The 24,180-nt window shown below is 41.1% G+C and overlaps 1 protein-coding gene across 1 annotated transcript; it reads left to right on the top strand.

Annotated features, from left to right (window-relative positions):
• The first annotated feature begins 5,835 nt into the window (after positions 1-5,835).
• Positions 5,836-22,260, top strand: SLC30A5 (solute carrier family 30 member 5). Its single transcript, XM_082241699.1, has 16 exons — positions 5,836-6,112; positions 8,279-8,401; positions 8,895-8,961; positions 10,953-11,038; positions 11,804-11,891; positions 12,300-12,387; positions 12,803-12,879; positions 13,877-14,047; positions 14,166-14,454; positions 15,306-15,514; positions 16,410-16,567; positions 17,392-17,521; positions 18,205-18,430; positions 18,701-18,927; positions 19,733-19,861; positions 21,372-22,260. The coding sequence occupies exons 1-16, from the start codon at positions 6,033-6,035 to the stop codon at positions 21,540-21,542; spliced, it is 2,319 nt and encodes a 772-aa protein (XP_082097825.1). The 5' UTR covers positions 5,836-6,032; the 3' UTR covers positions 21,543-22,260.
• The last annotated feature ends 1,920 nt before the right edge of the window (positions 22,261-24,180 follow it).

Below are 24,180 nucleotides of genomic sequence, written 5' to 3' on the forward strand. Positions count from 1 at the left end.
TGTGCATGCCTGTCTGCTATCTGAGGCCACCGCACATAGCTATGAGCAGTGCATTATCAACCAAGCTGCACTTTACAGAAAATTCACTTTATGGATCAGGGCCATAAACCTCAGCTGTCCTGAGATAGCCACACTGTTGGTACATTATATTCTTGAGGAGGCTTTTAAGAGTTGTTACCTACCCCTCAAAGGTAAAACCCTTTAAGTACTATGCAAACAGTGACTCTTGCGCTGCATACTTCAAGAGAGTGTGTTCCTGAGGTCAAGTTTTCAGAACTCTGTAACATGCACTCTGCTGTTTGGCAACATCTCCCCCTTCTGGATAGAAAAGGTGCACTGTCTGAATCCATCAGTGGATGGATGCACAACTGGAGAGGGGAAAAGCAGAAGATCTACAATCTCAAGAAGCAAAGGAGGTTCCCAGTGGTATCGTTCCCACAAAATGAGACTCCAAAGCTGAGCTTTGTGAGCTACCCGATCCTACAGTTCTCTGAGCCATTCATGTCTCAGAAGTGAGGGTTCCGTTTCCATGAATGGAAGGCCTCTGACTCACAGGACCACAATGTGGCCCTTTTGAAAGTGCGTCTGGCATTTGCATGGGTGCATTTAAGAATGGACACGGTCAGCAAATACAGACAGCAACGGCACTCTCCCCACCACCGCCCTCCCGACCTTTCCTTTGAAACCCAGAGTGATATATTATCAATTGTACAGCTCAAAGGATTTTTAATCCATGCTGGCTGCATGAGTCACTGGAAAAGCAACGTCCTAGCAACACAGTTTCTCCTCCTTTGATATCAATTATTACGGTACAAGCTCCTCCTTCTTCCCTGACCAGAGGGGTTTGTGTGGGCTAAGAGAGCCAGTGTGGTGTAGTGGTTAAGAGTGGTAGTCACGTAATCTGGGAAACCGGGTTCGTGTCTCCGCTCCTCCACATGCAGCTGCTGGGTGACCTTGGGCCAGTCACACTTCTGTGAAGTCTCTCAGCCCCACTCACCTCACAGAGTGTTTGTTGTGGGGGAGGAAGGGAAAGGAGAATGTTAGCCGCTTTGAGACTCCTGAAGGGGAGTGAAAGGCGGGATATCAAATCCAAACTCTTCTTCTTCTTCTTCTAAGGAGGCACTCTGCCAAACTGTTCTTTTCCCAGTCGGGGCAACGTGGGCGAGTGTAAATTTAGGCTCTGTACTGATTATACAGCGCTGGAGGCTGCTGTAAACTGGCTTTTGCAGAACTTTTTTTTATTCTTAAACTCTAGCTTTCTTAAGCATGTGAACCCAGTTCTGTGCCTTGGAACCCAACATGCCATTTGAAAGTTACTGCCTCAACCAATTATGTCAATTAACAGCACTATCCGATGCATGCTTACTCAGAGGTTAGTCCCACTGATTTCAACAGGATTTACTCTGTAAATGTGCATAGGATTAGCCTTCAGTAGTGGGGAAAAGCACCCTTCTTCTTTTTTACAATCTTATGCATGTCTACTCAGTTGTAAATTTCACTGAGTTAATGAGACATTTTCCTCCCAGATAAATCTTGGGGAGCTGCACTATAAGACTGGACATTACAAAGCTCCATATTAGAAATTCTGAATATTAAGCAGTATAGAAATACCTCAAATAAATTAGTAAATAAATATTACAAAGCATTGACAGTTTTCCGATAACAACCTAGCACAGGGGTCTGCAACCTTTAAGACCCGTTTCCGAAGAAAAAAAAACTGGGAGCCGCAAAACTCGTCATTATAAAAATAACTTTTTTGTCACTTTTTAAAATTATTTCTTTGTTTGACCCCTCAGAATTACTCCTCCTCACAGAAATAAACGTTAAATTAACAAGTTACCATTTTTTTGTGTGTGTGTTCTTCACTCCCCTTCAAAACAGTGACCAGCATACATGCCCCCTTTCAATGCAGTGACCAGATCCCCAAACTAAGACTCTGTCAAAGATGTATAACTTGCTGTTGAAATGGAATACTCAGGATGAAACAGTGAAATCTGCTATGATTAAATGGGCACAAGATGTTGGACATAACATTATGTTGGCTGACTGGGAACGGTTATGGACCACAGGTATGAAGTTCACGGCATGTAATGCCTTAAGAGAGAATATTATGAAAATGATATACAGGTGGTACATGACACCAGTCAAGCTTGCAAAAATCTATCATTTTCCCGATAATAAATGTTGGAAATGTAAAGAAACTGAAGGTGCATTCTTTCACCTTTGGTGGACGTGTCCAAGGATTAAGGCTTTCTGGGAGATGATCTATAATGAAATGAAAAAGGTATTTAAACCAGAGGCCTTTCTCCTGGGCATGGTTGGCCAATTGGTGCCAAAGAAGGATAGAACTTTCTATGTATGCTACAACAGCAGCAAGAATACTTATTGCAAAGTATTGGAAGACACAAGATCTACCCACCCTGGAAGAATGGCAGATGAAGGTGATGGACTATATGGAACTGGCGGAAATGACTGGCAGAATCCGAGACCAGGGAGAAGAGTCGGTGGAAGAAGATTGGAAGAAATTTAAAGACTATTTACAGAAATACTGCAAAATTAATGAATGTTAGAATGATGTCGGAATGAAGTTAAGTGGTTTTAGCAGCAATGTTACAAAGGAGTATGTAAAAATGGATTGTTAACAGGTGAGAATCTAAGGTTATAATATATTAAGATAAAGGATTAAGATAAAAACAAACAGGGAAAGGATTTGCTGAATTAACTAACTGAACTGGAATACAAAAAAGGGAGGTGTGAGGAGGTCAGGGAAACAAGTAAATGAAAGACAAGACATGGAAAGATTGATTTGTTTTTAATTGTTTTTATTTTTCTGTATTTTGTATTTTCTCTTCTCTTTTTTTCTTTTTCTTATTTTTGTAACCTTTTCTGAAACTTTAATAAATATAATTTTCAGGTGTTCTGTAGGTTTCAAGTTGCACCCTAGCCTAAGAACACACATAGGGCCCAACTTGTTATGTACTGAAGTTCTCACCCTGGGCCAGCAGGGGGATACTGTAGATAGTTATGCAAATAAGGGATCGAAAGTGACGTTCAGTGATTGGATAGTTTTAGAAAATTGTTACAGTTACGTTGTACTGGAGCTCTATATAAGCAGGCTGACTGAACCCTTCAGTTCAGTTCAGTTCTGGCCTGTGAATAAACAAGAGCTGTTTGAAGAATCGCTGTGTCGTCTGATATGTTCACCCACAACTTAACACAACTGAAACAGAATCCTGGGGACTGTAGTTTCTTAAAGGTACTAAAAGTTGCTAGGATACCCCTATTCCCCTCACAGAGCTATAATTCTCAGAGTGGTTTAACAATCAAGCCCTCCTCCTAGGGAATGCTGGGAATTGTTGCTTTGTGAAGAGAATAGGAGTCTCCAAACTCTGAGCACCCTTCTCAATCAACGTAATACAAATACATTGAGGGTTAATTAACCTGAATGAAATTATTTTGGGACAGTATGTCCTGATACTCAACTCTTGCCCCTGCCTTGACAGCTTTGACACCAGGTGTCAAATGGCCACCCTCCGCCCCAGAGGACGGGTGGCATGTCTACACGGCTGAGGTCACATGTGGCCAGCTCCAGTCTCGCCTTTCACAGTTGTTGGGTTTCCTCAAGAAATTGTCTCTTGCTGGCACGGCCAACTCAAGCCAGACCTTCCAGTAACTTGGTGCACCAGGCAGGCAGGCAGGCAGGCAGGCAAAGATGAGCACCGTCCACGATGATCAGGCTCTACTAAGATCAGATCGGGGCAAGACGGTGAAATCGAATGTAATTTCACACACAGAGCCTCCCAGGCCTGGATCGCAAGGTGTCAGATTATTCTCATTCCTTTAGTCTGGCAAGCCAAGGAAGACGAGGCTGGAGAGTCGGACTGCAGCGGGCTCCACGAGAAAATACTGTTGAATGCTGCATAAGTTCCAGGAAATCCTAGGTCACCTCCAGGCATTCAGGGCAGGATTCAGTTGCGCACCAGTAATATAGCTTTGTACAATTAAAGTTGTTGCAAGAAATCCACTTTTTAAAGGGATTTTGTGCATTTAGAAAAAGCCTATTCCATATTACATTTTTTAAAAAAATGTATCTAAACGATGAAATAAAGAGTAACAATAACAAAACAAATACAGGTCGGTTGCCATCTGTTCCGCATGCAAATACATTCACCGGGAAGACAGAAACAAGGAATGGAAATAAAGATGGAATCACTCTGCAGAAATCTGCATGTAATATGGCTGGTGGTTTAGGACATAAATATGAGGAACTGGTAAATGTGAGCAATGGGAAACCCTACAAGGCTTGCTGGTTTCCTATAGGCATCTGGTTGGCCATGGTGAGAACAGGATGCTGGACTAGATCGGCCATTGGCCTGATCCAGCAGGCTGTTCTTGTGCTCTTATTTGTAAACATACCAGATTGGTTATTGTTATTTTTAAGTTGATTTATTGCCCTAGGACAGGGATGCGGAACCTGCAGCCCTTCAGATGTTGCTGGACTGCAGCTCCCTTCCTCCCATCAGCCATGCTGGCTGGGGCTGATTGGAGTTTGGAGTCCAGTCCCTCCCCAATCCCTGCACAAAGGGAGCAAAGCTATTTAGTTCACTTTAAAGATACAAACCTAAAGTTATGGGGTGTGCTTTAAACCCTCACAGAAAACAATGACAGTCTGGAGGCACCTAAAGTGATGGGGAAATGCACTAAAAGGTGGGGGATAATAGGTTAATAGGAGGGTGTGTAACCACTGCACGAGGCAAACTAGGGTGAAATCGGGATAAATGTTCGTTGTGGCATCACCTCTCTGCTGGCAAGTCAGAATGAATGCTGAGTATAGCCTGGGAATCACCTAAGCTTGCATTGTGCCAGTGTGGTGCAGTGGTTAAGAGCGGTAGACTCCTAATCTGGGGAACCGGGTTCGCGTCTCCGCTCCTCCACATGCAGCTGCTGGGTGACCTTGGGCTAGTCACACTTCCTTGAAGTCTCTCAGCCCCACTCACCTCACAGAGTGTTTGTTGTGGGGGAGGAAGGGAAAGGAGAATGTTAGCCGCTTTGAGACTCCTTAAAGGGAGTGAAAGGCGGGATATCAAATCCAAACTCTTCTCTTCCAAATCCAAATCCAACCAGGGTGCTCAGTAAATCAGGATGAATGCTCAATAAATGCAGTCTGGAGAAGCCCCAGGGGGCGGTTGCTCCATTGAACTCATCGGGACTTACTTCTGAGTAATGTGTGCCCACATTTATTTGAGAATGAAGCCCGACTGAACATGGGGAAGGGCAACAGCTCATGGAGAGGCGTTGCATGAAGAAGATCCCAGCAGGTGGATCAGGTACCCCTGCAGCAAACGGAAAGGCCGTTTCCTGACGCAGATCCTAGGAAGCCACAGCTGCCAGCCAGAGAAGATAAAATACTGAGCTAGACCGGCAAAGAGCCTGGCCAGCATAACGCGGCTTCCTGGACTTCTGTAAACTCGGTGGAAGTGGCGTGCTTACTTTCGAGTACAGGTACTGTATATGGGAACCTCAAAGCCGCCAGGTGCTTTGCTGAACTACCAATCCCATCATGCCTGGCCGTGCTTGCTGGGGCTGATGGGAATTGTAGTTCAGCAACTATATCCGGCGGCCAACCTTCGACATACCTGTGCTAGAAAACCGGGCCGCTTGGAGAAACACCGACTTTCGGCCGATAGGTGGCGCTGCACCGCACTCTCTAAAAACACTATGAGCCCTGGCTGGGCGAATCCATTTAGCCACCGGGAGGGGAGGGGGAGCGTAGTCGTTAAAGGCATCGCGCGTTTCCTTCACACACACACCCCCCAAGGATCCGACGCTCTCCCGGATCGGCAGTTCCGGCGTCAAGTGAGGACGTGGCTCTGCCGTTTCCCAGCCTCTTCCTCTTCCGCTGCGGGCCCAGGCCTGCCCGCGGGCCTTGCCTGTTGGCGGAGCCGGCCCTCAGCCCGCGGAGGATGAGGCAGCCCCGCGCGGGGAGCGAAGGCGGCGGCGGCGGCTGAGGAGGCCCGGCCCGAGAGCCGGCGATGGAGGAGAAATGCGGCGGCGGCGGCGAGGTCCTGCCCGGAGGCGGGCGGCTGGGGCCCGTGGACGTGCCCAGCGCCCGGTAACGGCCTGCGCCGGGGGTGGAGCGGGCAGAGGGGCTCCCGCCTGAGGCAGGGCCTGGGGGCTCGCGGGGTAGGGGGCGCCGCCAAACTCACCCCGACAGGCGTGCTTAGGGGGGGCGGCCAAGGGGCGGAGCATCCCGGGTTGAATCCCCGGCGCCTCCAGGGAGGGTCGAGAGGTGCCTCATCCTGGGCAGCCGCTGCCAGTCAGGGCAGAAGGCTGGCGTAGGCTCAGAAGGAGCCGGGCATTGTCTTGAGCTATGCCTGGCCATCAGATTAGGGATCATAGCTGTCAAGGTTTCCCTTTTTTAAAGGAAAATTCCCTTATTCCGAATAGGATTCCTCACAAGAAAAGGGAAAAGTTGACCTCTATGTTAGGGACTTCCTATAACGGGTCAGCAAGTTTTTTCAGCCGGGGGCTGGTCCACCGTCCCTCAGACCATGTGGGGGGCCAGACTATATTTTGAAGAGGGGAAAAATGAACGAATTCCTGTGCCCCACAAATAACCCAGAGATGCATTTTAAATAAAAGCACACATTCTACTCATGTAAAAACACCAGGCAGGCCCCACAAATAACCCAGAGATGCATTTTAAATAAAAGGACAGATTCTACTCGTGTAAAAACACGCTGAATCCTGGACTGTCCGTGGGCCGGTTTGAGAAGGTGATTGGGCCGCATCTGGCCCCTGGGCCTTAGGTTGCCTACCCCCGTCCTATACTGTTGAATAAGTGTTCAAAGGCTCCTATTGTTATCAGAAAGAGAACAGTCACTTTGACCCGCTCAAACAATGAAGAATCTTGTGCTCCCGTCGAAGGCTTGCCAGCTTTTTAGGGCGTAGGCTTTGGTGAGTTGGAGTCCACGCCATCCGATGTAGTGCCTAATGGTAAATTGGGTCCTGGAAGTTTGTGCCCAAAGATACCTGTTTTGTCACGAGACTTGGTGTTCTTGCTGAAAGAAATGAACAAAGCTGCCCTTCTTTGGGATTTAAAACTTAGATAGTTATGTGGAATCGGGGAAACTCCTGAGATATGGTTAGATTTTTCCTCCTGTGTCCAATATTTTGACATGTCAAGCTGCGTCTCCCAGATTGCCTCTGTGGTAAAGATATAGGAGCCACACACATGTCTCTCTTTTTGCCTCTGGCTGGCTTAGTGACAGGTCCAAACCCACAATGTGATCCTTTATCTAAACCTTGTGTTTAATAAGGAAAATCCCACATTGGACAGCTTCTGAGATTTTCCATTCTGTGTAGCTAGTTCTCCATTATGTGCAACTCCCAGGAGCCATTTAACACATTGTCAAACTCCTACACAGAAGTAACATGATTTCTGCAGGTAGATTGCAATATATAATTTTCCTGCTGGTATGCATATCTCACACAGCAGTATGTGCACAGCAAAGTGCATGTAGGTAGGATAGGCACCTGTGATGACTTGCAAGTGGGGATCGTGTACGAGTTTGGTAGCTTGTGAAGCAGCATGAAAGGTTCACAATCTCTGGATCTAGCTTCCCTATATAGGTTTCATCTGTTTAGTTCAGTTGCACAGGTGGCTGTTGGATAACTAGGCTCACTTGTTTGCTAAGGTTATCTTTTAGTAGACCAACCATGCAGTATTTTGAGTTGCACATAGAAGCATGCTTCTTCTTGTTCCATTCACACATTCCCAGACCCAGATTTCAAGTTCTATGGCGCATGCAGTGACTGGCAGGCTGGTTGCAGTGCCTCCTATCCCAGAAGTCATCTTGTTCTTTTAAATATTGGAGCACAGAAATCCATAGTGGTATAGCGTTTTGTGCTTCAAGCATATAACTGCATACATTTTGACATATCAACACTACAGCACTTGATAAACAATGTTGAGTTGAAATTTGCCCCAGGTGGACATTATCTATTTCATAGTATTCCAGTATAAGGATGCTTTGAAGAGTAAACAGACACATCCAGGCCCCACAGTTTTGTTTTTGTTCAACCTTTTGTTTAGGCACAATTAGAGAGTTATCTGCCAGGGGCAAGTAAACATTATGGTCAAGAGTAAGTTGTGTTTATTGACATGGTGCTCTAAATGTTTGCTTTTTAGAATAACATAAATTGAATATATTTAAATTTTCATATCTAAATGCTTGCCAATATCTCATAGAACATTTCCCCCTTTTTTTCTCCCCAGCCTGACTAAATATATTGTGTTACTGTGCTTAACTAAGTTTTTGAAGGCTTTAGGATTGTTTGAATCTTATGACCTCCTGAAAGTAGTTCACCTTGTACAGTTTATCTTCATAGTGAAGCTTGGGTAAGTTGACTTTTGATTACAGCAACTTCTATTGAGATTAATTTTATATCTTTATTAATTTTGTAACTTGCTTTTTTACTAATCATAGATTTACAGTTGATAATTTTTTATTATTGTTTATTGAATTTATATACCGCCCTATATCTGGAGGTATGTAGGTTCAGATGTGATGCCTTGTAGTCACCAAAGCAAATCCCTCTTGTCCTCATTTATTTTCACAGCTAACTAGATGGTGTTCGTCTGCACCAATGTTTTCGCTGAAGATAATTGGTACCAAACCACTGTTTAGAACCATGGTCAGAAGCATGTTTGCAAGCTGATTTGGACCAAACTAGTGGCTAAGAGCTCATTTTCTGTTTTGTAGGATTACAATTCCAAATGTACTGATACTTGAAATAAGTATTTTAAAACACATAGCCAGTGTTGGTTTGAACACTTGCCTTCTATAAACTGTAATTTCACTTGATTTAATTGAAATCCCAATTTTTCATAGGTCGGCATTTTTTATGGTTTTATTTCAAAAACCATTTTCATCTGGAAAACCTGTCACCAGACATCAGGTGAGTATTCTAGATGTGGTTTATATATGTAGCTTGTTCTTCTAAAATGTAAACTTTAAGAACTAAAACTACTTTTCTCCTAATGGGAAACTTCTTGCTGCCTTGGGGCCACGGCCACATGGAAATGAATTAAAGTTGTGCAAGAGCATTAGTGTTTATTTCAGTGGAGCTTCAATGGATTGGTTCCCTATAGAACTTTTGAAAGTTGCATTCTATAGGGGAACTTTGTACTTTTATCAGCTTAGGTTTAATCATATTGGCCATTATCATTTCTTGGTATTCACATGGGATGGTGGAGTAGTTCTGCTTATTAAGGTACATTTTGCCAATTTGAAGAAATTTCAGCAGTTCTACAGTGGGCTCGTGTCCTTTGTCACTACAGTGGAACCTCTGTTGTCAAAGGTAATTCATTCCGGAAGACCATTCAACTTCCCAAATGTTTGACAACCAGGTGCAATTGCTGGTCAGCAAATTCCTTTTTAAAAATGGAGAAACGCGCCTCAGAAGCCATTAGACTTCCAAGGCGCGTTTGAAAACGGAAGCATTCACTTCCGGGTTGTTGGCGTTCGGGTTCCGAAGTGTTCGGCTTCCAAAGCATTCAACAACCGAGGTTCCACTGTATCAGATTTAAAAGGCTCCCTATAGCTGTCTGCCCACCTGTCAAATTTGGCCTTTGACTATCCTAATAAAATGTAGCCCACAGAGCAACAAAGGTTCCCTACCCTTGATACAGTACAAGGAATTGTATTATTTGATACTTTATTTTGTGGGGAGTGGAAATACTTGTGCTATGTCAAAAAACTGCTGCTTCCCTGTGGCTGTATTAAATCAATCAAACTGTTCAAGAGATTTGTCATTATGATTTTTATCTGGACAATGCTCTTGGGAAGCTAAGAAAATAAAGTATCTGGTATGTGTGTATCTGAACAGTATTTTAAAATTAAAGAATTACCAAGATTGTCAGTTTAAAGTTAATTTGGAAACTAGTTCCCTGCATTTCGAATACTTAAAGTGCCTGTGGTTTGAATAATTATATGGACATTAGGTTATATGTGGGAATTTGAAGATCTAGATACCATAGAAGAAAGGGAATGAATTTGTCGAATCTTATTGCAGTAGCTAATGGTACCCTATCTGCCATGTTACAGGCTGAAGTTGATATTGTCCTCATGAGTGTTGGGTTGCATAAAGCCCTACTTCTTTGTTCAGTTAAAGACTCCAAATAATAGCTCTCCAAGCAAGTGGCTTTTAGGACAAATTGACACACATGTTTGGGTTAAACAATGTGAGGATTTTCCCATAGAAGCCTTAGTTGAGGTTGCTAAAAAACTATGGATCTGCTCTACTCTGTGTTGAAAGCATCGCACTCAACTGGTTGTCATAGATTGACTAGGAATTTCTGAATGAACTAGATGGAAGACTGTGCTTGATTCCCCTGTCAGCTCACTGCATTGCTATGCTGGATGTGAAGAGCAGCACTTTACCTCCTTAGCCTCCTGCATAGAAGCTAAGCAGCCTGCTTTGGAAGGAATGAAGCATTCAGCCGCTTCTCTGCCATCCCACGGTCCATATCTGCTAGTTGCCCAGGAAATGAGTTTCCTCTTACATGCCCAGCATTGAGGAGATTGGTGGCAGCTGAATGGACAGCCTGCTTTCTTTCTTTCTTTCTTTCCTTACTAGGCATGCAGCAGGTGAATAGGTTCATCCAGCATAGAAATATGGTGTGGTGGTGGCTGAGGGAAAGAGCTGAGTTTCTGTGCTGGGCATTCATGGGATGAAGCCCTTTCTTGTGCACCCAGCAAAGAAATCAAGTGGGTTGGCAGAGCAGGTGAGAAGTAGTCATTTCTAGCCTGCAGAATAGAGTTATGGTAATGATGCTTAGGTTGTTCATTTGACCTCATTTGAATTTTATATCCCAAGTAAAATCAGCAATTGAAATGTTAACTGGTAATGGTTATTTCTAATGATTGGGATTATGTTTTCTCTTACAGTGGATCAAAATAGTTAAACATGCCGTCGTTGGCTGTGTAATTTCCCTCTTGTGGTTTTTTGGCCTCACCCTATGTGGACCTTTAAGGTAAGTATATTCTTGTCATGGCACTTACTGTAGATATCTAAAATGACAACTTGTTTATTCACATAAAGAAGGGGTACAGAACTGGATCAGGCTAGCAGTCCAGATCCTTACCTTTCCCACCTCCTGCAGACCACCCCACCTGTCACCTGACATTCTGACATCAGTAACCCATTTTCACCTCTGGATTGAAATTAATTTCTGCGGGCACAAGTCCTGACAATTGGGCCTCAACAATCAACTGGCTGTCGTAGCTTCAAAGCACCTCTTCCCAAATGTAGAAATCATAGAAATTTCAGAATAATTCTGTTTCCATGGAGACCACAATGATGTTCTTGAGACTGGCCTTGTATGATGGTGGTTTGTATGATGCTTGGCAAGCCTATATTCAGATATTGTTGCAACCATTTGGTTAGTTGGAATCCAGGAAGTCATTCAGATGATTATAGCAATAAGAAACCACACAAAGTTCAAATAGCTTCACAGTGACTCTTCCTCTTTTTTGTGATGACACTTAATCAACTATTTTTAGATAGGTGTGTAGCATTACTGAAATATTGGTGGTAATGATTTCTTGATATTCAGAAGTACACCATAATTTTTTAAAAAAAATTATTACTACTAGATCTGCCACTGAAAAATAGAATTGTAGCTAAATGCATCTATTTAATTGCTTGTTCAGACTAAATTTTAACCCAATTCATGCATGTTAAAAAATTTTCTATATACTGTTTGTCATAAATGAGATTTGTATCTCTTGTTTTGCAGAACTCTGTTGCTTTTTGAGCACAGCGATATTGTTGTCATTTCACTGCTAAGTGTACTGTTCACAAGTTCAGGAGGAGGACCAGCAAAGGTTAGCCATTATTTTGTGAAAATATCCCACATGTTTTGGAATATAAAAGAAGTGACCATAGCATTTGTCTAAAATTCATAAGAATATCTACCTAACTGTAATTTTGTAATTTTAAAATACTCCTTCATGGAGTGTTTACAGTCTTGGTGAAAAAACCTTTTAAGACTATAATTAAGATTTATTATACCAGGAATTATTCTAATGAAGGTCAAAGAAATTCAAAGCACAGTATATTGTATTCAGCTTATCAAGATAACCTACATCAAGGCAGATTTAATTCTCCCTGTTCCCTGCCTCACCCCCCAATCCAGAGGTATATTGAATTAAATTTTATTGAAAGTTCTTGGCATATTTCTGTTTTCCTGCTTTCTTAATCAGCTTTTCTATTGCTATTTTTTTGTTTTCCAGACAAGAGGTGTGGCCTTTTTCATTATTGCTGTGATCTGTCTTTTGCTTTTTGATAATGATGACCTCATGGCTAAAATTGCAGAACATCGTATCCTTTCTGACCGTGTGTAAGGGATAAAATTATGTTCCAACTGCCCGATTTAATTTAGACACTGATTACTGCTAATGAAAAAATATTTTCTGGCATAATTTTGTGACTGTACTGCAAAATACCAGTTTTCTCTTTTGTGCAGTTTAAATCCCTGTGTATTCTTTCTAATTCTTAAGGGAGTATTTTCAAGAGAAGTGTCTTCTGTGAAATGTGTGCCATTCAATTTAGGTCACATGAATTCTTAACCTCCTGTGCTTCCCTTCCTATAGTTATTAAGCTCTGTTTAATTTATTCAAGGAAGCAATTCACAAAGATGGAAGCGCTTTTCATACTTGTCTGCTCATATCTGTCTATGACTGAAAGGTAGGGTAGGACTCCATTGCGGAATTTTCCTGACCTTTACTTTCTTTAGCTGAAGGACACCATGACAGTGCTCTGACACACTTACTTTACACAATCATCGCTTTCTTAGGAGTTGCCGATCATAAGGTAAATGCTGTTCATATGATGAACTGTTGAAAAAGTGCACAAAGTACATAATGTTAGGAGCCTGAATGGCAATAGTGCAGTTCTTAAATGTCTTCTTGTTCTGTTGCATTGCTTTGTTGATTCGTTTCAGCGGCAGTTTTCAGATACGTGCAACAGGTGTGCGTGTTTTATTTGTCGCTTAAAAGGTCATTTCAGTAACGGCATTCTGATCTTACTTGAGAACAATAACCATTTAAAAATAAGTAGCGATTAAAATACACCATCAAGTTTGCAGTACAATAACATAACATACTGGTGTGATTGTAGCTGCTGCTAACGCTCAGCACTTCATAAGCTGCCTGTTCTTCACCCTCAGTCTTTTTCCATGCACTGTTTATTTCAATCAAAATTCTGTCCATTGTTAAAAGGTTGTGGAGTTCCTAGAACCTTAGCATGCAGATATAAAGGCATCTTGTAATTTCCATTCCACTATTGAAATACTTACTGGGATCTAACCATGGAGTCCATCTTGCACATTAAAATTGGTGCCCTAGTCAGAAAAAAATAAATAGGAATGAGTTACTGAATTTTGTTACTTTTAAACTTTTGCAGAACAATCTTACTAATGTAGAGAAAATGAAACACATTTAATATAGAACAGCATAAAACACTTAAGGTAGCATGCAAATAGGTCCTGTTATAGACAATCACACATATTTTTAATTTAGCTTGCTCCAGTTTGCAGTAATTAACTATGTTTGTTTATCATAATAGACTAGAAGTTTTATTTAGAAAATATAAGCATGGATGCCATTGCAACAGTATAAGGATTAATTTTAATAACTGTGTTCCAGTATTGGAAGCTGCCAAGAATCCCCCATTCATAGAATTTCTGTGAACCAAATAAGGTGGCGGGGGGGAAAGTAGTGTTTTCTGGGCCTTTCACAAATAATATTTAAAATAGATTTACAATGTGTGATTCTTAAGTATACTGATATTACTCTCCCTTCCTTTGCAGGGTGGAGTAATTTTGCTAGTGTTAGCATTATGCTGTAAAGTTGGTTTTCACACAGCTTCCCGAAAGCTCTCAGTAGATATTGGTGGAGCCAAACGCCTTCAAGCGCTGTCTCATCTTGTTTCTGTCCTCCTTCTGAGTCCCTGGGTGATTGTTTTATCTCTGACAACAGAGGTAAGTGGCATAACCGCTGACAAATGGCTTTCTGGCAACTAGATTTATAACCACAACTACTGTGAATGCAAACTTGTTTTTGCCGTCGGTATTGAATGTTTGCATCTTTTTATTGCAGAGTAAAGTAGAATCCTGGTCTTCTCTCATCATGCCCTTCATCACAGTTATCTTTTTTGTCGTGGTTTTGGACTTCTATGTAGAATCTGTGTGTTCCATCAAGATAGAAGTCTCAAAGTGTGCTCGTTATGGATCCTTTCTCATTTTGATTAGTGCTCTACTTCTTGGCAACTTTTGGACACATCCAATAACAGACCAGCTTCGAGCTATCAACAGACCAACACATCAGGAAACCACAGAGCATGTTATTTCTGGAGGAGTGGTAGTCAGTACCATTTTCTTCATTTTGTGTACGTATTGGTAACTTCAGAAGAATGGTGGCATGTGCTTAGGACTATTTCATACTTGGATAGAAAGAAATTCAACACGCCTTGTTATCACAGAATGTGTGGTCTTAGCTTTCATTTGCATTATGATCTTCAGGGACAACTTATTTGATCCCTCACAAGTGTAGTGATACAATGGGAAATTGTTCCTCTGATTCTTCTATATAGTTTGTATGTAGGCAGTTCTAAACTGATCATTGGCTTTTGCACTAGTACAAGTGTTTTAAAATTGGACTAGGTTTGTGGGTTGTCACTTCTCTCTTACTTAAGTGCTTGTGGAAACATTGATCAGCTTCTAAAAGGTACAGCCTTTCCATGAAAGCTTAAGGTAATAACCCCTGGCTTTACTTTTAGAGTTAGCTTTTTCTCTGCATTCCCGGAGCCCACCCCCTTTGGAAATTTCAGCTTTGGTTAATATGACCATAGGACTGAGGCTGCATCAAACCCAGATTAGGGGTCAGTTCATTTGGCCTTTACACCTGAGACTTTTCTCCCCCAACAAACAGGATGAATGAGCAACAGTTTTGCAAAAAATCTCTGCATTAAACATGCAAAGTATCATGGACCTTGAATTCTCTTGCCACATTCTGAGTGATTAGTGGGTGCATAAAATGTTCCAGTTCTTGTTTGTAGCTAAAATGCTTATGAGTTGTATACAATGAAGTTATCCTCGGGGGTAAGTCCCATTGAAATCAATGAACCAAAGTTGGCCATATTCATTCCAATGGGTCTTCCTTGAGTAGGACTAACATTGGGTACAACCCTGCGTTACAGGACTGTTACAAAACGTAAACAAACATATGCTTTCTCTTCAGCTGCCAATATTCTCTCCTCCCCAACACGAAAAGGACAGAAAGGCACTCTTATAGGTTATTCTCCTGAGGGAATACCATTGTACAATTTTATGGGGGATGCCTTGCAACACAGCTCTCAGTCCTTACCTCGATTTATTAAAGAGTCGCTGAAACAAATTCTTGAGGAGTCTGACTCAAGGCAGATCTTCTATTTTCTGTGCCTAAATCTGGTAAGTTGGTTGTTTTTTTAATCCCTTTGAGGAAACTGTTTCTGGTTTTGGTGAAGTGGGGGTAAACTTAGGTTTTAAGACCAGATATGCAATGTTTAATGTAGAATGAAATGGAATGGACTCCCTTGGAAGGGGGTGGGCTCTCCTTCCTTGGAAGTTTTTAAGCAGAGATTGTGTGGCCAACTGCCATAGATGCTTTAGTTGATATTCCTTCATTTCAAGGAGGAGTGGGGAAGTGCCTGATTTCTGCATGCTTCCCTCTGCAAATGGCTGGCATCTTGACCCTGCCCTGGCTGTTCTCCAAGCCACTACTTTGTCACTAGCCCTGTTAAGGCATCTTGTTCCCTTCGTAAACTTTTAATTTGTTGCATACGCCATTACTTTCAGTAATGAAAGAAACTTCAATAGATCATTAACTGGAACAGTAGCTCAGTTGGTTAGACCATCGTGCTGATAACACCAAGGTCCAAGGTTTGAAACCCCGCCTTCACCACCACCAAGGTGGGACAGCTGCATATTTCTGCATTGCAGGAGGCTGGACTAGAATTAGATGAGCCTCACTACAGTTCTGTGATTCTACTATTTTCAAAGTTCATTTCCGAGTTATTCAAAAAAGTTGATAACATTCTTTCATAAAAGGTAAAAGAAAATAAAGCATTTTTCCATGTCCTCGTTTTAACAGAAGCAGACATTTTAAGACTGCAATTTTCTACCTCATATTGTTACACTGAGTAGCGTGTGGAAGTTTTGATTTCCTCATTATATGTGAGCCCCTCTTCTCAGAGTGGAGTTGCAAAAAGGGGAGTTTCAAAATATATCAGGCACATGCTTCTTCAATGAGTAGTTTTATGTGTCATTTTCACAATGAAATCTTTGTTATTCACTTTTGTTCTAGGCTTTTACTTTTGTGGAATTATTTTATGGTGTGTGGACCAACAGCCTAGGTTTAATCTCAGATGGATTTCACATGCTTTTTGACTGTTCAGCTTTAGTTATGGGTCTGTTTGCAGCACTGATGACTAGATGGAAAGCAACTCGCATATTCTCCTATGGGTATGTATGTTGAACTAATTATAGAGACCTATTAATACTAGCTGAAATAGCACGAGATGTAGAAGGACTGTAGCTCAGTGACAGAGCAAGTGTTTTTTATGTAAATGGTCCCAGGTTCAGTGGGTGACTTGCCCAGGTAGGGTTGGGAAAGGTGGTTGTCTGAAACCCTAGAAAAATGTTGCAGGTCAGTGTAGACAATTCTGAGCTAGGTGGCTCAATGGATTGGCTTGGTATAAGGTAGCATCCAATATTAATGAAGGTTTGTGGGGGATTATGTTGGGAAAATGAGCTTTCCAGGTTAAACTACCCCAGTCACATATTAGAGTCTAATCAAACACTTCTCACAACAAGGCAATTATTTGGCTACTGTGGAATTGATTTTGTATGCATTTGTATTTATTTATTTTCCATTCCAAAGTTTTGAGGGGGAAATGTCAAATGGAAAAACATAAAAATGTTCCCATTTAACCATCCCTTTTATCCCAGAAAATCAGAACTGCTTAGTATTACTTCCTGAAGATTCTTGTCTCTCTTTCTCATACATATCTTTCTGAGAAACATAGCAGCCTGACAAAAAAATGTCACTTTTATGTTACACATTAGCAATTTGTGTAATAGAGTAAGCCTGGAAGTCAAGCAAAGTCATATACATCAGGCTAATTGACTTCATTGATTGAATAATCACGGGTTTTCTGGCAAAATAGTTCAGGGTTTAGCATAATTCAGAACGCCACAATTATTAGACTACTTTGGAATTGTTTTTATATGTCTTTTCTTTTTTCCCATTCCAAATGATTTTTTATTCCTCACTTTCTTAATTCCAGGTTTGGCCGTGTAGAAATTCTCTCTGGGTTTATTAATGGCCTTTTTCTCATGGTAATAGCTTTCTTTGTCTTCATCGAGTCTGTGGCCAGGCTGGTTGATCCTCCAGACATTGATACCAATATGCTGACTGTGAGTTTATAACCTAATTTTCTGTTAATACTTGATTTATTGCTCTTAAACATTCAAATCTGTATGGTAGGAACCAAAATAGTTTTAATCCCTCAAACATTGCTCTGGTACACCGGCTCTGTTCATTTCACAGATGTTTCCATACGATTGCAATGCATATGAGAGGCAATAAATTATACTTGGCTGGAAATTCTTCTCCTTAACGGTCATAACCCTTTTCCTCCAGGGCAAAGGCTATAGCCGCTGTTTAGAAGGATGCTCTCATCTTCACTTCTCCTGCTAAAGTACAAATAGACCCTTGTTTTCTGGAAAAGGTCTTAATATTGTACATGCTTGCAACTGTTCAGTTACATGGAGCCAGCACAGATGCAATGCTTCTGAACTGGGCCACATAATTCCACCCTCTTACTCCTATTTATCTCTCCTCTCCCCCCCCCCCCCCCGCTTCCCATCTCTCCCCCTAAGCCAGCGTAAAGAACCTGTGGTCCTCCAGATGTTGTTGTACTGTAACTCCCATCACCCCTGACCATTGGGCAATGCTGGCTGGAGCTGATGGGAATTTGAATCCAGTATCTGAAAGGCCACCCCTGCTTTATACTGTATGTGTTTGTCGTGTCCCCCCCCCCTTGGCACAGTTAAAAGGAGTAAACAGTTTAAAGATTTTCTGTCTCTCCCTCATGCAGCCTGTCTCTGTTGGAGGATTGATAGTAAACCTTGTTGGTATCTGTGCCTTTAGCCACGCCCACTCCCATGGGCCTTCTCGGGGAGGATGCCATGCACATGACCACAGCCATTCCCACCATGGACACGGCCATAGCCACAGCCATTCCCATAGTGACCATGGGCACAGTCATAATCACGGACACTCGCATGGGGCACTGGGAGGTGGCATGAATGCCAACATGAGAGGTAAGTGGGGGGCAGTAAGGTGGTTGGGTTTTGTTTTGTTTTGCAAATTTATGGGGGGAGGGGGACAGTACTAAAAGGAAAATTGTAATAAGGTGGTTTGGTTTTTAAAGATTTCATACTAGAATGGTCAGTTTAAAGGATCCAGTACGATGATAGGAGTACGTTGGCGTATCAAGCCATGTTGTGCTTTTCCAATGCATTCTCACTGTTAATGTCTGTTTAACTGCCAAATTATGTATTAATGATCTGGGAATTTTTTGTTTGTTTCAGGAGTATTTCTGCATGTCTTGGCAGACACCCTTGGCAGCGTTGGCGTGATCATATCCACAATACTCATTCAGCAGTTTGGCTGGTTGATAGCCGATCCCCTTTGCTCCCTCTTTATTGCTACATTGATTTTTCTCAGTGTGATCCCACTCATAAAAGATGCCTGTCAGGTACTCTTGTTGAGGCTGCCAGTAGAGCATGAGAAAGATCTGCACATGGCTTTGGAAAAGGTTAGAATTTACTGCCCCTTGGGGGTTTTTTCTTCACATTCGCTCATGTGTCATGAAATTTAGAATTTCTGAAGGACGTTTTAAGTACTCCTCATTGTCAACCACATAACATCCTTTTGGAAAGGGCCTTGTTTTTAGGTTTGTTCACTTTGAATTGGCAACCTTTGCAAAACTACAGAGTTCATGTTACTTTCTCCCCCCCCCCACACCCACCCAAAAAAAGGTACAGTTTATTCTACCATTTCTGTCCGAAGCTGCTACTCAGACTAAGAATCTTTGTGAAAATTTTATATTGCATTAAAGAAAAAAATAAACATTTAAAACGACTATATAAACCATCAATTTTAAATCCACATTCTGGGATTACTTGAATCCCCTGATTTCCCTCTACTCCCTCCCCTGGTTCCTTTGTATTATTTTCATTTATGCATGTCTATAAAATCTTTATCTCTAATTACCTCCAAGTTTACACATTGTTTTTTAAACAATGTATGTTTTAATACAGTGTTTTTTTAAAATCCTGCTAGTGTATTAACTTACAGACTAAGAATCTTCTTGGGAATTCAGATGCACTGAGGAGAATAGTGTGTAATTTAAAGAGTATAGAATTTAAAGTATTACACTATCTTTGAAATAAGGCTTGCATTCACAAATATATGCTGATACTTTAATACAATGATTCTTTATTATATAACTGTGATTTAGTGAAAACCAGGTACCAAGAGAGCAGTAAGATTGAACAGTCAAAATAATACTATTACAAGTTCTGCATATGTATAGAAATGTTTTTTGGGTTTTTTTACAGATCCAGAAAATTGATGGTGTCATATCCTATAGGGATCCTCATTTTTGGTGTCATTCTGCTAATGTTGTGGCAGGCACTATACATGTGCAAGTAATGTCAGAGGTGATGGAGCAGAGAATTATACAGCAGGTAACTTTGTGTGTTCGCGCTTCGCCCACCAAGGCCCACAGAACTAGTTCATGCTACCAGATTTCTCCACACAATTGTGTATGTGGGCACCCGGCAGAGTAAACTAGATGGTATATTATGAGCTGACAGCCACCTCTGTAATAGTGACTGCTGGATACTGCTCATGGTGCTCTGTAGATTTCTCTGCTCTTACACTTTCTGTGAGATTCCATATTACTTCAGCTGGGCAGGTGTTTTGGCAAACTGGGGCCTCATTTCTTCACCATCTCTGCAGCATGTTCCAGCAGCGAAGGTGTGAAGTGGTGCTTTTCCACCCGCTTCTGGCTGTTTATTAATTTAAACAGTTTATACACCTCTTAAAGCAACAGTTTCTGCGTTGTTTGCAGTAAGGCTACAGAGATAAAATCAGATGTCAAAGAGATAAACAACTACCTGACATTTAGAAGACATCTGAAGTTCAGGGAAGTTTTTAATGTGTGACATTTTAATGTATTTTTAATCTTTGTTGGAAGCCGCCCAGAGTGGCTGGGGCAACCCAGCCAGGTGGGCGGGGTACAAATAAAAAATTGTTGTTGTTGTTATTATGCTTGCTGAATTTTATTTTTTTAAAAAAGCATATTCACCAAGTTCCTGAACATCCAACAAGGTGGAAGCAGGGTGGTTTCTGACCTCAGCTGGGAGTTCTGCACAATACTGAATGCATAGCTTCTGGTGGATGCATTCCATGTGTCCAAGCAATGGGGGACCGTTAACAGTGACTGCCCTGAGGACCTCAGTGACTGGGCTGGTGTGTCAACTGCAGCCATTTTTGGACATGGGTCACTTGGCCATGGAGATTCTTGCATTCATGACTCCAAGACATAGAGCGATATACACTGTGTGTCTGGAAGCCCCAGCTACTGCAAAACGCTGCAGCTAACTATTGGTGGAAACAACTTACTGCATCCTTATCTTTACCAGGCTGTATTAGTCTCTGGGACAGACACCTTTTTTAGAAGCATTGCAACACATGTATATTTTGAATGGCCTGGGATTTCAATAAATTGTGGGGAAATTGAAAACAAACTTCAGTTTTTGTTCTGTATTCTTCAGAAGACGTTGCAGTAAGAGCACACCGAGCCTCCAAGACAGACAAACTATAAATAGACCCACGTCTGGGGTGGAATAGTGTGTTCTAGTCCTCATCCCTGCGTCATCTATGCTTATCATTGCATAACTGCAAAAGATACTTTCCATCATAGTTTGTAGACCCGGTCCTGCACCATGCTCTCTCCAGTATCCATTTTTTCTCTTTTGTTGTGCTTGGAAAGAATAGATTCTAGGTAGTCATTTGATCTCAATAGGACTCGCATGCAATCTTATTGGTTCATGCAACTCTTTGTGGAGAATAGGATATAAATCTCTAATGCAAAGTGATATCACTTCTCCTTTATGCAGCAAGATTGTCTTGCTTAGAGCTCCAAAGAAACATTTGCTGAAGATGTGATGCTCATATTTTTATTTTGTTCAGGTTTCAGCAATTCTTAAGGATGCTGGAGTTAATAATTTAACTGTCCAAGTGGAAAAAGAAGCCTATTTTCAGCATATGTCTGGCCTCAGTACAGGATTTCAAGATGTCCTTGCGATGACAAAACAAATGGAATCCATGAAATACTACAAAGATGGCACTTACATCATGTAACCGGAAGCTGAATCTGTAGGGTTCACTGTCTGTATTTCATCAGGTGAATTTGCACATAAATGTACAGAAACAAATGCCGTATATATTTGGATTTTTAGAAAATGTTACAGACCTTTAAAAATAAGATCAAGAGATTTAAGAAGAGGTGGGATAAGTGGAACATATGCTGTATATGTGGAAATACTGGCAATGTAAAAATACTGTTATTTGGTGTCTATTAAAGAAATTTTGCTATGTGATTGTGGATGAGCACAACTATATTGCACATTTCCCCCCAAAAGGAATATCAAGCATTTCTCTACCATCTCAAGCCTAAAGAAAATAATTTTAGGTTGCAACAGAAATAGCCAGACTCCAAAAAATGGCATCTTCAGAGTTATTTTGCTGCTGTATGTGTATGTGTATCTACACATTTTTAAAACAGTTTTTCAAAGTTCATTAGATACAAATGAATATGTACAATTTTATATTCCAGTTCTGTATATAATCCTATTTTCTAAGCACAGCTTTGTTAAATAAGGAAAAATAGATTCTACCAATTAAAAATTGTCACTCAGCTGAGCTAATTTTTTAAAGAAGAAAAGTTATTTTAACAATTAGTCAGGGGTATAAAATACATTCTTTGTTCTTGCACTCCTATGTTTTTGTTCAGTGGGAAAGTTGAATAACTAATTGGAAATTTGAACCACTATGTAAAATAAACATTTTATAATTTTTATATATTTCTAGTGACATATTATTGATTACACCATAAAACTTGACTTATAGGATAGAAAGATGTCCCGGTTATGGGACAATTTAGTTCTGTACTACCCTGCTATGAGTTTCTTCTTAACTGGCCTAGTCTGTAGTTACTGATTTATTGTAAACATGGAGATTGTTCCTGCTTTGTGCCTCCTCTCTAGCCAGCAGGAGTAACAAACCACAATCTCTGGCATAGCAATTTAAAAAGCACATGTCCCAATACCAACCATTGGTAGACCATGCTTCTCATACCCCAGCAGTGTAAGAACTGTCAATTTATTCCTACTCTCTACTCCTGTTCATTAACTATTACTGACAGTTACAGAAAAAATGGGGTTGGCTTTTACAGGGATTTAGTGTTCCCTAAAACCATTATCAGTCAGAGAGGTAGAATCCAGTGAAAGCAAGCAAATCCCCTTTATTTTCTGTTGCAACAGAGTCCTGCCCACCCCCCACCCCCTTGCAAGAAGGTGAAGCCCCTTTAAAGACTTTTGAAATTGCCCTACCTAGTCAGTATGGCCGCTCTTTTGAGATGCTTTAGTTTTTGGATCCAGGTCCCAGGCATACCCTATTCATGTACAAAACATGCCCTCAAGACAGAATATGTAGGATTTGTAAGTGTAAAGAACTTCTCCCAGATAATTCCTTCTGCAGACAAAATCTTTGGGGTCATTAAGACTCAAGGTGACTTCAGGATTGTTCTGTACTATTTCGGACATGTGGCTTGAATGTGTGTTTACCGTGTGCATTTATGAACATTTATTCTATATTTGAGACACGAGAATTTTTATAACAATTCCATAAGAGTATCTCTCTTTACATTCCAAGACTGCTAAACATACACAGGAGACTCTAAATTCATGAGATTAGATTGTCATTGCAGTTCTTCAGCAAGACTTGTTTATTTGCTAATTCTGTCTTTAATAATGCTTTTCACCAGTTTCTGAGAGCAGACCTTAAGCTAACCTTGTACTTTTCTGAATCCACCTGGATACTTTTTTAAAGATTGGTGTCGCATTGATTACTTTTCAGCTCTCTGGTATGGAGGCTGATCTTAGGGACAAGTTGCATATTTTTTGTTAGAAAATCAGCAATTTCACATTTGAGTTATTCAGTAACTCATGGATGGATACTATTTGGACCTGGTAATAGATATATATATTTGTTTTGTTTTTAATTCAATAGCCCTGGGCTTCCTTTGGAGGAAGGTTCTGATATAAAAATAAATACATAATGCCCAGGACTTCATCTCTTGTCAGCACTATTTGCCTCAGTTCCTCCTTGAGAGAGTTAGTTCAGACATAGGGATTCTGTAGTGAAGAGAGATGCAAAGATTTATACAAATATATACTAAAGTTTTCCTCCTTTAGTATATATTTGATTCCCTTCTAGAGACAGATAAATCAAGAAACCTATTTTTTTTTTTTGCACCCCTTATAGTCTGCTGTGTTTCTTTTGCCAAAATTTGTGCTTTTTTATTTCCATTTGGACAAGACTTCCATTTTCTGAAGGAAGCCGCCTTCTAGTAGCTTCCTAGACTTTGCTTGTTTACCACACTGGCATCCTCTTGGCCTTGATCTATGTTGTATATTTTGACTATATTTCTATTACTGTGGTTTTGAAACCCTCAAGTATTCAGGAGAGATTTGGCACTGTTGACTTTTATCAGTCTTTTGGGGAAGCTCCCTCTTTGGAAGTGAAATGTGGAACCGCTGGACTTTTGGGGTAATTGCCCACTTCCGTACATGTAGAATTCAATGGTACTGTGCTTGCTGTTCTCAGTTCATTCAACATCACACCACTTAAGATTATGTTCAGTGTTACTGACCCTCTCCTCACTTCCATGAGCAAACTATTCTAGGGCCTGGTCATTTTGGATATCTATAAATTTTAC

The sequence above is a fragment of the Podarcis vaucheri genome (genome assembly GCF_965113315.1).
Source record: "Podarcis vaucheri genome assembly, chromosome: 11".
NCBI lineage: Eukaryota > Metazoa > Chordata > Lepidosauria > Squamata > Lacertidae > Podarcis > Podarcis vaucheri.